The sequence below is a fragment of the Chlorocebus sabaeus genome, chromosome 21, assembly GCF_047675955.1.
Source record: "Chlorocebus sabaeus isolate Y175 chromosome 21, mChlSab1.0.hap1, whole genome shotgun sequence".
NCBI classification, from domain to species: Eukaryota; Metazoa; Chordata; class Mammalia; order Primates; family Cercopithecidae; genus Chlorocebus; species Chlorocebus sabaeus.
The window spans coordinates 78,675,016-78,691,070 of NC_132924.1; the positions used below are offsets into that span (position 1 = coordinate 78,675,016).

Genomic DNA, 16,055 nt, shown 5'->3' on the forward strand with positions numbered 1-16,055 from the left:
GTCTCCCCCTCCTCTCACCTTGGCCTCAGTTTGCAGCTTGTCTGGCCCTTGGGTTCCAAACTTGCTGTTTCTCATGTGTTTGTGATTTGTGACTCCCCCTCAGGCTGTGCTCTTCGTGAGGTTATAACAAGTCTCATAAGTGGTGACATAAAACATTAAAATATCTCTTGACAACTGCCTCCCATTGCTCCAAAGTCCTCAACCCTAGGTGGGGTTGGGCTTGGGGTTTGGTTCCCTTGATTCCGTGTAACGGTCTCTGGACACACTGCCCTGATGGGTCCAGGCTCCCGGGCGGGTTGCCTGGCCGTCTCGTCAGACCTGGCTCCGCAGAGAATCCGAGGCTGGGCCCTTCCCCACGTCTGCTCCCTTATCTATATGCCCAACCGGCCCCAGAGGCTGGGGTGGGGGTGGAGGTGGGGGTGGGCTTTCCTAAGTAGCCCCCCTAGCCGGAGGAGAAGGACTAGACTCAGGGATGAGAACAGAGCTCAAGGGAAAGAAACGTGTATCCTTCTCAGACCACGCCACACTCTCTCAGCCTCCTCACCATACACACTCCTATCTGTACCATGGCATTGAACACTTCCTTGCCAGCTGGTGGCAGTTGCAGTTTTCCTTTAGGAAGGAAAGAGTTCTATCAGGAGGAGGTGGGGGTCGAGGCAGCCTAGGAAAGTGGGAAGGACAGTCACCTGGGAGCCAGGCACAGGCGCTCCCACTCCCAGGTGGGACCCCGGGTCAGCATTTAACCTGCCTGGGTCTCAAGCTCTTCCTAAGGGGGTTCCAACAGATCAGATCAAACTTCTTAGCCACAGAACTCTTTACTGACAATGTCCTCAGAACCTCAAAAGATAAAACTGACCGATATGGAGTGGGGAACTCAGAATCTCTCTGTGCCTCAGTTTACTCATCTGTGAAGTGATAACTGCTCCCACTGCACTGGGGTGTCATGCAGATTCAGTGAGGTAATAACTGTAAAGTGTCGAAAATAGCGCCTAGCACATAGTGAGTGTGGTATCAAGTACTTGTTCAATAAAGTGCTCTCAAAGCAGAGGGTGAAAACTGCCTTCGGGGAAAATGAGAAAAAGAGTCAAGCTTGTGTTACCTGTTGGAGCCGCCCGGCTAAGCAGGGGCGCTGCCCAGCTCCCCTTGCCCCCCCAGAGCCGGTGAAGGCGGTGCCAGGAGGTCCCTTACCTGCCGAGAGGAGGTGCTGTTAACGGGATCGGGCACCGGTGCGAGAAGGCTGGGTGGGTTCTTTTTGTGAACGCTATTCATACCAGGCATTTTAGTGATTTTACAGGCTTTGCTACTAGAACTCGAGTTCTTACGCTTTTTTCCTTCTGATTTGTCAAAAGAGAGGGGCAGAGAAGACACAGCATTGTGTGAGGCCAGAGAGAGGTCCCCTGCGTGGAGCGCAAGAGAGGGCACAGAGAGGGGACCGGAGTCACTGCTGCCTCCCACTGCGCCCACCTGTCTCACTATGTCCGCGGGGCCGCTGGGCAGCGAGGTCCGTCCTGAGGGCTCCAGTTTGGCACTGAGTGGGCTCACCCCATTGTTTGAGTTGTGCACAGACAAATTGTTATAGGGAGGGGCCGCCTGATAGGAGTTCAAAGCAGAACTGGCATTCAAAACACAGTTCTTTTTGTGAGGCCCTGACAGTGGAGACGAGAGGGATGTCTGCAAGGATGAGGAGGAGGAGGAGGAAGGCGAAGACTGTGGCTTCCTCTTTTTGTTACTTGGAGACTCGTCGCTACGGGTGGACAGGTCTTTGACTTTTGAGGATTTGCTGGTTTTGGTTTTGGATGGCTTGTGGGATGGGGAAGGGATGACAGCTGGTATCGGGGACACGGCGGATGGGGCCTTGAAGGTTGAGTCCATGATGCTGAGGGTTGCGGCCACATGAGGGAAAGCTGTGGTGTGGGACATGAGGGCGCTCGGGTCCGGCGATGTCACGAAAGCTGCGTTTGAGAGCATGGCTGATGTCATTATGTAAGAAGAGGTGAGCCTTGAGCTGATGGGAGCTGAAGGAAGATACACAGCACTGGGGTTGCTGAAAGGCTGCAAAACGGATGCTGGAACGGGGTTGGTGATGTGGGCTGCTGGCGAGGGCAGGGGGCTATCTGCCGCAGGAGGGATCTTCCTAAACATGAGAGAAGAGTGAAAGAGAATCAGTGAGACACCGGGTTGGCATTGCTTAGGAGGCTCGATGACGTTTGAGCATCAGGGCTCCAGAGGACACCCCGGCAGAACCACACTATGGAGAATGGAGCCTTGAAGGATGGGAGAATCTGAAGCATGGCCCCTCCTTATGGCACCCCCCATTGCAACATCCAGCAACCTAATTTTCATCACACTCAGCCTTTCAGATCCTTTTCTCCAGGCTTGGCTACTGGAGAAGGCCTGATTTTGGTTCATGAATAAAAGGTCAATGTTATTTAGAATAAAAATTTCCCCAGTATTCTCTCTCAACCACCGCCAACCCACCTCCCCCACAACTCTCTTTTTTTTGGCAGCGATGAAGGTGGTTTTTAATGAGAAGTGATCATTTCACATGTAGGTCCTGGTTGCAAGTAAGAAATGTGAGGACAGGGCTTTGCTACCTGGACACAGGGGCCAGAGCTTCCCCCTCCACCCACTCCAGCTTCTGCCCAGGGACTCTTGGGGCTTTCCCCACCCTGCTCTGGGCTGGAGGCAGTTGGGGAATGGCCCTCTCCAAGGCCAGCATCCTCCTGCCTTTGCTGTCTGCAGCCTCTGGTTCCCTCCACAGAGAGCCATTTCCACATTGACTCATGGCTGCTGGCTCCTGGTGGCTGGGCCGTGGACGGTTAGGGGTTTGGGAATGGTGGGATGGCAAGTTGCCCATTCCCAGGACTAGCTTTGTTTTTTCCTATTCAGCCCACTCTACCTTAGCTCTTGCTCAGAGGAGTTGTCTGGGGTGTGGCTTTAGCAGGTCTTCCTGTCCTGTGTTAGGAAAAGGTGAGTGTGGGGACCCTCATGTGTCCAGAGAAGGAGATCAGGGATTTGTAGTTTGTTCTGAAGATAAATGTAGGATGTGGGCAGGAGGAGAAAAACAGGAGGGGAGGGGAAACCCACTGTTTTCTTCTTTGGTCTTCTTGGAGCTTGGGGGGTGCCTCAGAGCAAACTCCCTGGAGCCAAGGCCAGCACTAGGCTATGGCTTACTCTTGGAGCCTCCCTGCAAACTCCATCTTTTGATTTGTGCTGGGAGTGACTCCTCTTTCCATCCTACAGCCTGGGATGCTGCTGCTGCTACTCTGGGGACCGGGAGGAGGCTCAGCGGCCACAGGGACATTTGTTCTTGATTTTGCAGGAAAGCACATGGTCCTCGGGGGCCAGGTAAATGTGTTCAAGCTGGTCCTTTCCCATTTCTCACCTTGCTCCCTCTCCCAGTTTCCCTGGGAAATCATTTTCACTGTAGCTGGGGTTCATTAGCGATTAGGAACTAGCTTTCCTTCTTTGAAAGCAGCACACGAAGATGAGCAGGCCCAGAGCCTGTGCCCCTGTGGGCTAGAACACATGCAAGACAGGGCCTCACACCGTCCTTTCTCTTCTTTGGAGGCCACTCTCCCAGCTGTAGCATCAGGACCAGGTGCCAGGGAACTCTGGGAAGAGGCACTGCTGAGAGATAAACGTCTCTCCTAGCATTCCTCTCTGAAGATTCTGCTTTTGGCCTGCACTTTGGGGGAGCCTGTGACATCCATCTTTAGGGTAGAATCCAGAGGAATCCTTGTCCTTGAAAACGTCAGACCAAAGGGATCAAATATAAGAGAAAAATGTTGCCAAACTCACAACGGCCATGATGGCGTTGAGAATTTATTCTCTCAAGCCTAAAGAAGGTAAGAGATCCTGTCGGCACTCAGCAAGGTGCCCCATAAATACTTGTTGCAATGAATGAATGAGTGAATGAATGGATGGATGAATGGGTAGGTGGATGGGTGAGCAGGTGGATTCTCAGCAGCACCATATCCATATGGTCAGGGACTATGCATGGTGGGCAAGGACTCCCATGTGATCAGATTGGAAATGTCTACACACATCCTTAGAACTGTCTGGCCCCGCACAACCCCTTCCTAACAGGGGCAGGGAACATTTCTTAGAGGGGGAGACCCCTCCCAACTTTCCGGGTGCTTTTGTTGCCTTGCTGTGGTACTACAGGCAACCCACTCCATCTTTCCTTGACTTGTTTGCTTACCCACTAAAGTATAGATAGAAATACATGTGGGCAGAGGTTTGGCAGTTACTTGTAATAAAAAGTTATTTACAAATACCAGATGGCTCATTTAGAGAGGATTCCAATCAATGAATTTGAATGGGATCCATTTTTTTTTTTTTTAGACAGAGTCTTGCTCTGTTCCCCAGGCTGGAGTGTAGCAGCGCAATCTCAGCTCACTGCAAGCTCCACCTCCTGGGTTCATGCCATTCTGCCGTCTCAGCCTCCTGAGTAGCTGGGACTACAGGTGCCCGCCACCACGCCCGGCTAATTTTTTGTGTTTTTAGTAGACACGGGGTTTCACCGTGATAGCCAGGATGGTCTTGATCTCCTAACCTCGTGATCCACCTGCCTCGGCCTCCCAAAGTGCTGGGATTACAGGCGTAAGCCACCGCACCCAGCCTGAATGGGATCCATTTTTAATGTCTCAATTTATAATTTTCCAATTAACTAGTATAAATTCATGCTTCAACTTGTGCTGACTAGCAGAGTTGAAGTCCTAAATCTTACCTGGCTGACACTCAGGACTGGGATGGGTGCTCTTTTTAGGCACACTTTCTATCCCTTTCTTGCCTCACTAATCACAAGGGGATAGTAGGGCAGGAAGGAAGATAGGGCAGGGGAGAAACAGGGTGAGGGGCATGTGGCAGCTCCCTGTCCCCAGGAGTCCCTTCCCCGCCAAAGCTAAACAGCTTATGTGTTTTTCTAGGTGCTAAATGGCAGTGGTTTTCAGCTTTGCTGGGCTGTGTCCTGGTGTAAGCTTTGCACACTGGCCCAGGGAAGTCCCACACTAAAGCCCACAGATGCAAATAAATTACTGACAGTGCCCAACCTCCCCTGCCAGGTGGCATGGAGGTCCAGATGCTGACCTGGCTGAAAGAGAATACTGTGTTGGCGGCTCCTGATGCAGAGTTAAATGCTTGTTAAAGAAAAAAGAGTCTTGGCCGTTCCTTTTCTTCCTAATGTCTTCCACGCCCCCATCGGCTGCCATCCCTCCAGGTTCGGGCCCGCCGGGGCCTGGGGTTTGGGCAGCGAGGTTGAGAGGGTAGCGGGGTGCTACGCTCTCCAGAGTTGACACCCAGGCAGCCCCAATGTTGCTCAGTGACAGCAGATTGGTTAGGCAAGTCCTGAACAGGGGGGAGGGACCTGATGCCCTGTGGCTCGGGTTTCTGTGCCTGAGGAGGAAAGGAATATGGAGCTTGAGCTGACAGGACACCAGGGAGTGAAATACAGATCAACACATTCCTTCCACGTGTCCGGGGTTGACACTTCCATAACACAGGGAGCAAAGAGCTGCGAGGATCACCAGGGCTGGCCGCCATCGTGGGGAACAAGCACAGAGGCTCAATCACCAAGTAACTGAGAGCACGGTCACCCTACGTGCAGCACCAATTTGTTGCTGTTTGGAATGGACACAAGCAAATATCAACGGTGCCCTTTAGACACACTGGGCAGTCACTTAAATGGGAAGAAATGATAAGCTTCTCTTGTGGCCCTTACCTACCTTATAGTAAATGTTAACATTTAGTGCTAAGTCTGCCATGAGAGCTCAATTCAGACACAAATGGGGCTCACTTCTCCTAGAAGTCCAGGTCTGGAGCTCTTTAGGCTTCCAGAAAGCGGCCTAAGGTGTCGTAGCTGCCTGGGGGAGAGGAGGAAACCTGGGAAAGGGGCAAATTTTGACTTCTGTTCCCTCCCATTTCTTAGGAATCCCTTCCTTGACTCTACTGGGCCTCAGTGGGCAGGTGGGGGCCCTTAGCTGTTGTCTTTCCTGGACTATCTAGGTCCAGATTTACGTGATCCATGACTCAAACGGACGATGATATCTTGAGAGCTCATCTTTGTAGGAGTGGGGGATGGGGATACCCAGTGGGCCAGCCTTGTATTATCAAGTGGTCAAAATGGTAGCCACTTATGTGCTGTGGTTTGAGAGGGTCTAGGCCTATTATTTCTTCCCAATAGCATTCTTCCAGATTAAGGCTTCTTCCCTATTTATGAATCCCCTATTAAAATATAAGTACACTGGAAAGTGGATAGTAAAGGAACTTAAGAGAAAGGGAACATAAGTTGGAGTTTAGGGTAGAGAAGTACAAGTAGAGGTGGGCAGGGGGTCCTAAGGAGATGGGAAGGGCCAAAGACAAACTTAACCAACTTCACAGCATTGCTCAGGATCTGCCCTGTTGGCAAGTGTACAGATGTTTTCACAGGACAGCAAACAACTAGAAATTGGTCCACAACCATAACGAAATCTTTAGATTTTTTTTTTTTTTTTTTTTTTTTTTTTTGAGACGGAGTCTCCCTCTGTCACCCAGGGTGGAGTGCAGTGGTACGATCTCGGCTCACCGCAAACTCCGCCTTCGGGTTCAAGTGATTCTCCTGCCTTAGCTTCCTGAGTAGCTGGGATTACAGGTGTGTGCCACCACACCCAGCTAATTTTTTGTGTGTTTAGTAGAGATGGGGTTTCACTATGTTGGCCAGGCTGGTCTTGAACTCCTGATCTCAGGTGATCTGCCCACCTCAGCCTCCCAAAGTGCTGGGATTACAGGCGTGAACCACCGTGCCTGGCTGAAATCTTTAGTTTTGATATTGTAGCATTAACATTACAAACAGAAGCATCTTTTTTCTTTTTCTTTTTTTTTTTTTTTTAAGAGAGAGAGGGTCTCGCTCCATTGCCCAGGCTGAGTGCAGTGGCACAATCATAGCTTACTGTGACCCTGAACTCTTGGGCTGAAGCAATCCTCCCACCCTAGGCCTTTCAAGTAGCTAGGATCATAAGTGTGCATCACTACACCCAGCTAATTGTTAAAAATTATTTTTTGTAGAGATGGGGTCTTGCTATGCTGCCCAGGCTGGTCTCGAGCTCCTGGCCTCAAGCAAGCCTCCCGCTTCGGCCTCCCAAGCGCTGGGATTACAGGCGTGAATCACTGCACTCAGCCAGAAGCATGTTCTTAATATCCTTAGATTCTCTAGGAGCAATAAAAAGGCCCTTTAACATAGGTAAACAAACAACATATTATCTAATATCCTTCTCATGTAGGAGATTACCAACACAAAAATGGTCTCCAAAAAAGACAAAGCATGTAACATATCATTTGTGCTTCTCAAAACCTTCAGGTAAACCATTAAGAAGAGCTGGTATTTAAGAATTAATCAAACATCCTGACTTCAGAATCATTTTGTTCTATGAAAAGTCAGCCACTGACACTTATTTGGAAAGTTAGGGTTCAGGTAACTGTGGGGCAGCTTGGATCTTATATTGCACAAAAGCTGCTCACTTACTTCCACATCTGTGAATTCAGGTGTTTTTCTACCATGGAGTTTAGTGCGAATCGAAAACGATCCCATCTTCTATCAAAAACATAGTACCCTCGTCCCATGAGGCGACTCCCAAATGAGCAAAACTGTGAGGAAAAAAAAATTTTAATTTTGATTACAGGTTAATAAGCTAATATAAACTATACAGAGAAAAATAACATTTGCATAAAAACACACAGGGGCACAATTTTACTCAAAATAAAGAAGCAAACTGTATGAAGCCAAAAATATTTCTGCAGTTCTGTAGTTTGAGCTCTGGATTTTCTGCAGAACCTCACATTGCAACTCAACAATAGCTACATTCAGTTTTCTGTGGCACAGAGGGGCTACGTTTTCTCCTCCTGGGATTGAGCCAGCATTTTTTGGTTAAGAAACAAATAACACCAGGCACAGTGGCTCATGCCTGTAATCCCAGCACTTTGGGAGGCTGAGGTGGGCAGATCACTTGAGGTCAGGAGTTTGAGACCAGTCTGGCCAACATGGTGAAGCCCCATTTCTACTAAAAATACAAAAATTAGCCAGGTGTGGTGGCAGCGCCTGGGATCCCAGCTCTTAGGGAGGCTGAGGCAGGAGAACTGCTTGAACCCAGGAGATGGAGGTTGCAGTGAGCTGAGACTGTGCCACTGCACTCCAGCCTGGGTGACAGACTGAGACTGTGTCTCAAAAAAAAAAAAAAAAAAAAAAAAAAGAAACAACCAGCACCCAGGGTGACTTTTCAGGACCATCTGTCCTATTATCAGCCACATTTTCTCAAGGAACTTGGTGGTTCCCTGCTTCTCAAGATAGTAATGGGAACTCCTCGTGCTAGTGTCCCAGGTCCCACCTTTCCTATCTGATGTCAACAGAGCCACTTTGCTTCCAGCCAGGCTAAATGCCTTCCTTTCCCAGTCTCGACCGCATTTCTGCCTCCAATCAGTCTTTGTAGGCTGTCCTGGGACACAGCACCACCTTGAAGCTTTTGTTCCTACTATTCCTTCTCCCCGTTGTCTCCTTCCTTCTTCTTTTTGTCAATCCCAATTCCCTACTCTCTCTCCCGGTTCCCTTATCAAGACTCTCATTTCCAGTGGCTCTCATCTGAATGATCTTCCCACTGTGAATTCCCATGGCACACCCATTGCCTGCTTTATTCCATTTTGCCTTGGACTCATGACATGGCTGTTTTACGTTATACACAGGATGCCTACATACCTGATTTGACTATCAGTGTATAGACAGGAGAGCCCATTCTCTTCCTTCTCCTTAGTATGAGGATAGTAGGCATTTGGGCTAACAAATAGATTGGGGAGACAGGGATCCACAAAATGTTTAAATCACACTATCCCTCTTAAAATACGTGGATGAAATATCGGCATTCAGATGTTTAATAAACATTTGATTATGATGTTAGGACAACCGGAAGGCTCTCCGACAGAAATGCAAGAAGCAGCCTCAGAGAAGGTGACATTTGGCTGGTTTAGGGCTCAGGCGAGTCTGCAAATGACTCTATAACTCAAAAGCAGCTCTCCCCCTTCCTCCAGGCCTCCCAGCAGCTCCCTGGCCTCTCTCCCAGACACAGGGCTGGATTGGCACTCATTCCACAAACCCGTCCTGGAACCAGACTTTGGAACAGTTCTCAGGAGGAAATGTAAGACCTTCCCTTTGTTCTGTTTCTATTGGTGTTTTGGGGGTTTTCGCATTAAAATCTTGTCACCCATCAAATCTGGTACTGCTGACGAAAAACACTTTTCTGCACCTTCATGTTAAGTGCTTACTGACCAAGCAAGAAAACATAGAAAGGGAATTTTCCGACATAGAAGCTGGTCCCCGGCAGCATGTGGGAGCTCTTCCAGGTCTAGACATCATTTCTTCCCCCATCCCAATTGCTAAAGATGCACTGAGCAAGCATTCATTACAAACAATGATTTAATGTATCAACTGGCCATGAGAGAAAGGACAAAGCAAAGACACAAATCTGTGGCCTTTCCATTTAAATCAGCAAAACATTAAGGGCACACAGCTGTGCCACATCCCGAGTTTAGCGAATCCACTGTAGCCTGGCAGGTTGTCATCTGAACAAATGTCTCGATGTGCTCCAGAGTCTGGCCTTTTGGCAGAGCCTTGTATTTCTTTCAGACTCAGGAGCTGGAGGCACCGTTTTGTCTTTGCTACCTGTGTATCTGATTCTGTACAGATGCGAGGCTAGGCCCTGAGAAGTTCCAGTTCCTGGCTGGCATGTTACGCCTCCAGCAGAGCTGCAGATCCTCACTGCGTGGGCCACCGTGGCAGACCCTACTGGTTGCCAATCTCACCAACTACCACCCACTCCCACCTCTGTCTTTTCCTTGCAAACAGAACCATACTTTTATTTTGATATCTGACACAAAGCAGTAATCAAGCGGTCTCCTCCCAGAACCTTGGGATGAATCAAGGCTGGTTCCTCCTGCGTCACTGCAACCCCTTCCTTCTCTGCTGCCAATTGATCTAGGGATGGGCATGTGACCCGTTTCTGGTAGATATAAGGGGAAGTCTGCTGAGGTTTTCACAGGAAGATTTTCTTTCCTAACATAAGGCAGCATCTTGGAAGAAGACCCCTTTTCTGTTTGTCCCTTTCCAACCTGAGTACCACACCACTGGGTGAGGATGAAATGTCAGAGCTGCAGCTGATGGACTGGGACCATGAGTGAAAGGTAGAGGGAGTTGTAGAGATTGTCCCTCAGCTCCATGACATCGTGGAGAAGCTGAACCAAGCTTGGGAGCACCTGCCTCTACACTCCCTGCTATGTGATATAATTAAATGACCTTAGCGCTTGTGCCAGATGAGTTGAATGTTCTACTTCTGGCAGTCAAAGGCATCCTTAATCGTCCCTGACTACTTTCTGTACTAATCAAGAGGCAAAGTCTCAGACTGATGGTGAGCCACAGGTAAGCATCATCCCCAGGAAAGAAAGTGAACTTGGCCTTTGTTCATGACACGGAGAGGAGGGAAGAGGGATTCACTTGATCTTGATGCGGGCCAGGATGGATTTCACTTACACAGTCTAGAGACAGAGCTGATCCTGCAGGACTCAGGCTGGCACCAGAGTAAACCACCACGGGGTCCCATGTTCTAGGCCCTTGCATTCGGCTCTGCAATGGCAGCACCAGGCAGTCCCTTTTCAAGTGCTCATAGACAAACAATAAACAAGCCTCCAGCAGATGCCTCCTGTTTCCCACCTTAGTTTCCATGACCTTCTGAACTGTCAGCGTGCACTCATTCAAGGAAGGGGAAAGAAAGTGCCCTTTTTACTAATCAGCAATCATGGTGACCTGAAATGCTTCTTCTTTCCTTCAACACACACACACGCTCAGTTCTGGTGCCATATGGTCACACAACAGTAATACTTAGAACCAATAGGGGAGAATATCAACAAGGGCTGACCCCTGACGTGCTGCTAAGACAGACGGTTTCCAGAGCAGGTGAACCGAGCTAACCCTGGACATCAGAGGCTCCGTTTTTAGATGGACAAGGCCAGAGGATCAGCTCCTGAGTGCACTTATAGAAACACTATTTCTCAAGCATGCTCGCTTCAAGGTCGGCCATAAATACTCAGGATTATCCATTCTTCCCCCTTTTTTTCTTTTTAGTAGTATGTGGAAGTACTCGGGATTATAATCAGCTGGGAGCCCGTTCCTTTCCTTTTGTAATGTTCAAGGGTATTTCTAAGGCAATTGTTAAAACTCACGGTAAGTCTTTTTGTAAAACACTGCACAGGCAGCCTTGCCTTAGGAAGGATCATGCCTTTGGTATGATCATCTAAGTGTCTGCAAAGCACAGGCGAAGAACGCACAGTAAGGAACAGAAGGAGGCCTACCGCAAGAGGTCTGGGATGGTGCGTGGAGAACTGACAGTCTAGCTTCTCGGATTCGTCGGCTCCGTCCATCTCCCCTTCATCACTGGACAGTCGGCTGGCGAGGTCACTTCCAACAGGTGGGAGTGGGGGCTCTGGAGTGTGGCCGCTATGATTCGAAGACGCGCTGCTGCTTATGCTATTTGCAGATGGTGGTCTAAGGGCAAGAGGGGAGAACAAAGAAAATAAACCAAATAAACCTTTTCTGAGGTGACAAGATCCACCCAGTTTAATGGTGCTCAGGAAACAGCCTGTTAATGGCCAGGTGCCATGGCTCACACCTGTAATCCCGGCGCTTTGGGAGGCTGAGGCGGGCAGATGACGAGGTCAGGAAATTGAGACCATCCTCGCCAACATGGTGAAACCCCGTCTCTACTAAAATACAAAAAACTAGCCAGGTGTGGTGGCGCGTGCCTGTAGTCCCAGCTACTCAGGAGGCTGAGGCAGGGGAATCTCTTGAACCCGGGAGGTGGAGGTTGCAGTGAGCTGAGATTGTGCCACTGCACTCCAGCCTGGGTGACAGAGCAAGACTCCATCTCAAAAAAAAAAAAAAAAAGAAAAAGAAAACGAAAACAGCTTGATTAGCCTCGCCAGTACCTCAGGGAGGGCACGTCGCTGGTGACTTTGCATAAGGGAAAACTATCAAGGCTGAAGGGTTTGCAGTGACCAGCTCTCTCTGGTGACCCAGTCAAGTTCTGCCCCAGCTGCTGTCCCTGGGGCAGATGACAGGAATAATGGGAAAGCCCAACAGTGTAAGTGGAACGTCAGATATGGGAACGTGACAAAGTGAATTGAACCTACACCAGTCTTCTATGAATTCAGTTACAAGTATTCACCCATTCGTGACAAAGTGAATTGAACTTACACCAGCCTTCTATGAATTCAGTTACAAGTATTCACCCATTCGTGACAAAGTGAATTGAACTTACACCAGCCTTCTATGAATTCAGTTACAAGTATTCACCCATTTGCAGGTAAGTAAGCTGTACTTGCCATACAATTGCTTTCCTTTGAAAGTGGAAACTGACAGGAAGATCAACCAGGTAAACAAGATCAGGGCAATCACCAAAAATATCAGTAATGAAGAAACACAGTCCTATGCATACGTTCTTTGATACAAAGCTATGATTTTAGGAAACTGTTGTTATACTGACATGAAAAAAAGTTTTGTCCCGGTGATGGGCCACTCATTAGTACCTTACTCTGCACCCATGCCTGTCACTTAATATTGAGCTGTGTGTAGTTTAATTGTATTTTCTGAGGATGAGTGTTTCAATTTATATTTTTTATTTATTTACGAGACACTCTTAGTCTATCACCCAGGCTGGAGTACAGTGGTGTGATCTCTGCTCACTGCAACCTCCATCTCCCAGGTTCAAGTGATTCTCCTGCCTCAGCCTCCCGAGTAGCTGGGATTACAGGTGCCCGCCACCATGCCTGGCTAATTTTTGTATTTTTAGTGGCGACAGCGTTTCACCATGTTGGCCAGGCTGGTCTTGAACTCCTGACCTCAGGCGATCTGCCCACCTCAGCCTCCCAAAGTGCTGCGATTACAGGCGTGAGCCACCGCGCACAGCTTCAATTTACTTTTTGACAAGCACTTTTACGCACTGTGGGGCATGATTGCCTCACAGTAGGTGCTAAAGATATATTTTTTTCAGTGAACGAATGAATGAATTCTGTGTGTGTATAAAACAACCCAACAGATGGCATCTTAATTATGGTTAAGCTTACAAAAAGCAATGTCACAATAAGAGGTAGAATTACCTGCTTCTTAGGCAGTAAAAAACAAAACAACACAAGGCAAAACCAAAATCAAACACATCCACATTAGCAGAAGAGTTAGATGAGGAATAGTCACAGTTAACTGTTACTAGTTTTTACTACTTCTCCACTTCCATCAGGTGATTGAGGAGGGAGAGGTGACAAAGATAGGGAGAAAAAGGAGGAGAAAAAAATATTGTTTTTCTGCTTTCTGCTTCGAAAGTTGCTCCTTCAAGTCTTATGAAGCAGCACTGCTGATCTGTCTCCCCTCTCTCTTATTTTCACCCTGGATATTTGTTGCTTTGAAATCTTTTCAGGTCTCCAATACTTGAACTTAAAACAGACTCCATAAGTATAATCACTTAAAAACAGAACCACAAACGTGAAAACAACCCAAATGTCCATCAGCAGATGACAAGACAAAATATGGTATATTCATTCAATGGAATATTATGCAAGCCTTAAAAAGGAATGAAATTCTGCTACTATACAAATGACACTTGAAAGCATCATACTAAATGAAATAAGCCAGACATGAAGGACAAATATTGGATGGTTCCACTTATATGAGATACCCAGACAGAAAGTAGAACAAGAGTTACCAGGAGTTGGAAGGAGAGGGGAATAGGGAGGGGGTTTTAGTGGATATACAGCTTCAGTTGCAGATGATGAGGAAGTTCTGGAGATGGATGACAGTATAACTACACAACATTGTGAATATACTTAATGCCACTAGACACTTAAAAATAGTAAATTTTGTGTTATGTATATTTTACTATAAAAACAAAACAAAACAAAGCCATATGTAGTTTTTCAGTGTCATTATAAGAATTCTGTTGGGATGACAATTTATTACGGACTGTCACCTTCCTGTACTATAAAAACAAAGCTGCCATTTATTCTGAGTGTCTACAGGTCAAAGAACGCATCTCCCCAGACGTTCCTCAATGCCTGCTCTTCTGTATCAGCCAGGGCAACAACATTATTGTGTGCTTATGGTTGAAGACCCAAATAATAAAGCAATTTAGATAAAGCTAAAACATAAAAAAAAAAAACAAACCAGTATCCATAACTCTGCCACCCAAGATCAAGTATTATTAGCATTTTGATTTACATCCTTCCAGACTTTGTTACCATCTACACACATGCAAATGCATCTTAAAGCAAGAACTGGATCACACGATCACCCGGAACATGAAATGTGAGTAGTACATACTATTTTGAGACATACTTTTAAAAAAACCTAGTGATGTTGTAGAAGTATTTCCATGTATAGAACTATATCATTTTTAATATTCCCCAGTAATCCATAGTATGAATATATCACAATTTACTTAACAAATCTTCTATTGATGAAGATTTGTTTCCAAACTTTCTAACAGGCTCTCTCTCTATGAAGCCCTCTCCATCATGATAGGTCCTCCTTATCCTGCAGGAGATAGATTAAAAAGGAGCTGGATTTTATTAAGTGTGATAACAGCATCATGGTTACGTAGGGAATTGCCTTTCTTTTTATATATTTATTTTTATTTTTTAGAGACAGGATCTTGCTCTGTCACCCAGGCTGGAGTGCAGTGGCATGATCATGGCTTATTGCAGCCACAAACTCCAGGGCTCAGGGGATCCACCCGCCTCAGCTTTGTGAGTAGCTTGGTCTATAGGCACGTGCCACAATATCGGCTCATTTTAAAATTTTTTTACAGAGATAGGGTCTGCTTATGTTGCCCAGACTGGTCTCAAACTCATGGCCTCAAATGATCCTCCTTGCTCGGCCTCCCAAAGTGTTGGGATTGCACGTGTGAGCCACTGTGCTAGGTCTGTATGTCTTTTTTTTTTTTTTAGACAGAGTATTGCTCTGTTGCCCAGGCTGGAGTGTAGTGGTGCAACCTCCACCTCCCAGGTTTAAGTGATTCTCCTGCCTTAGCCTGCCGAGTAGCTGGGACTAACAGGCATGCACCACTACGCCCAGCTAATTTTTGTATTTTTAGTAGAGACAGGGTTTCACCATGTTGGCCAGGCTGGTCTCGAACTCCTGACCTCAGGTGATCTGCTCACCTCCACCTTCCAAAGTGGTGGGATTACAGGCATGAGCCACCACACCCAGTCCTGTCTTTACTTTTTAAAGATGCATTTGGAAGGTGTTTGAGGTGAAATGCCATGGTATTTGCAATTTACATCAGAACGCATCATCAAAAAATGTAGATGAAGCAAACATAATTGCAAAATATTAATATACTAACTGTTAAAACAAGACCTACAGGTGTTCAATATACTGTTCTCTCTACTTTTCTATACATGGGAAAATTTCATAATGAAAAAGAGGAAAAACAAAAACAAGAAGAAAATAGAGTTAGTACTACAGGTATATGTAAGAAAGTTACTAAAGAACTTCCTATTTTTTGGTGTTTTATTTTTCTTTGGCTTTACTGAGGTATAACATCTTACACTTATCATACATAAATAAAATTGTATATATTTAAGGTATACAATGTGATTTGGTATATATTTACATTGTAAAACGATTATCACAAGTTAGCTAACATATGTCACCTCGCAGTTACCAGTTTTTTTTCCCATGGTGAGAACATTTTTTATTTTTATTTTTTAGAGACACGGTCTCTGTCTGTCTCCCAAGCTGGAGTGCGGTGGAGCAATCACTCACTGTATTCACAGGGACTCCTGGGCTCATGGGATCTTCCCACCTCAGCCTCCCAAGTAGCTGGGACTACAGGCATGAGCCACTGAGCCCAGTGAAATTTGCTTAAGATCTACTTATTTAGCAAATTTCGAGTACATAATACAGTATTATTAACTAGAGTCACCATGCTGGAGATTAGATCCCCAGAACGTATTCATCTTGTAACTGAAAGTTGTCCAATATCTCCCCA

At 46.9% G+C, this 16,055-nt stretch overlaps 1 protein-coding gene across 6 annotated transcripts in view; it reads right to left on the reverse strand.

Moving 5' to 3' along the window:
• The window catches only part of ATXN7L1 (ataxin 7 like 1), a 278,155-nt gene that overhangs the window by 10,930 nt on the left and 251,170 nt on the right, over window positions 1-16,055 (reverse strand). For 4 of the 6 annotated variants that reach the window (XM_007982511.3, XM_038004524.2, XM_073009235.1 and 1 more), the window contains 3 exons: window positions 11,368-11,560; window positions 7,502-7,623; window positions 1,189-2,134 (listed from right to left, as the gene is read on the reverse strand). In XM_007982511.3, coding sequence (XP_007980702.1) covers window positions 1,189-2,134; window positions 7,502-7,623; window positions 11,368-11,560 — 1,261 coding nt within the window. The remainder of the gene's footprint in view (window positions 1-1,188; window positions 2,135-7,501; window positions 7,624-11,367; window positions 11,561-16,055) is intronic. The other 2 variants (XM_073009238.1, XM_073009237.1) reach the window with 1 other exon arrangement.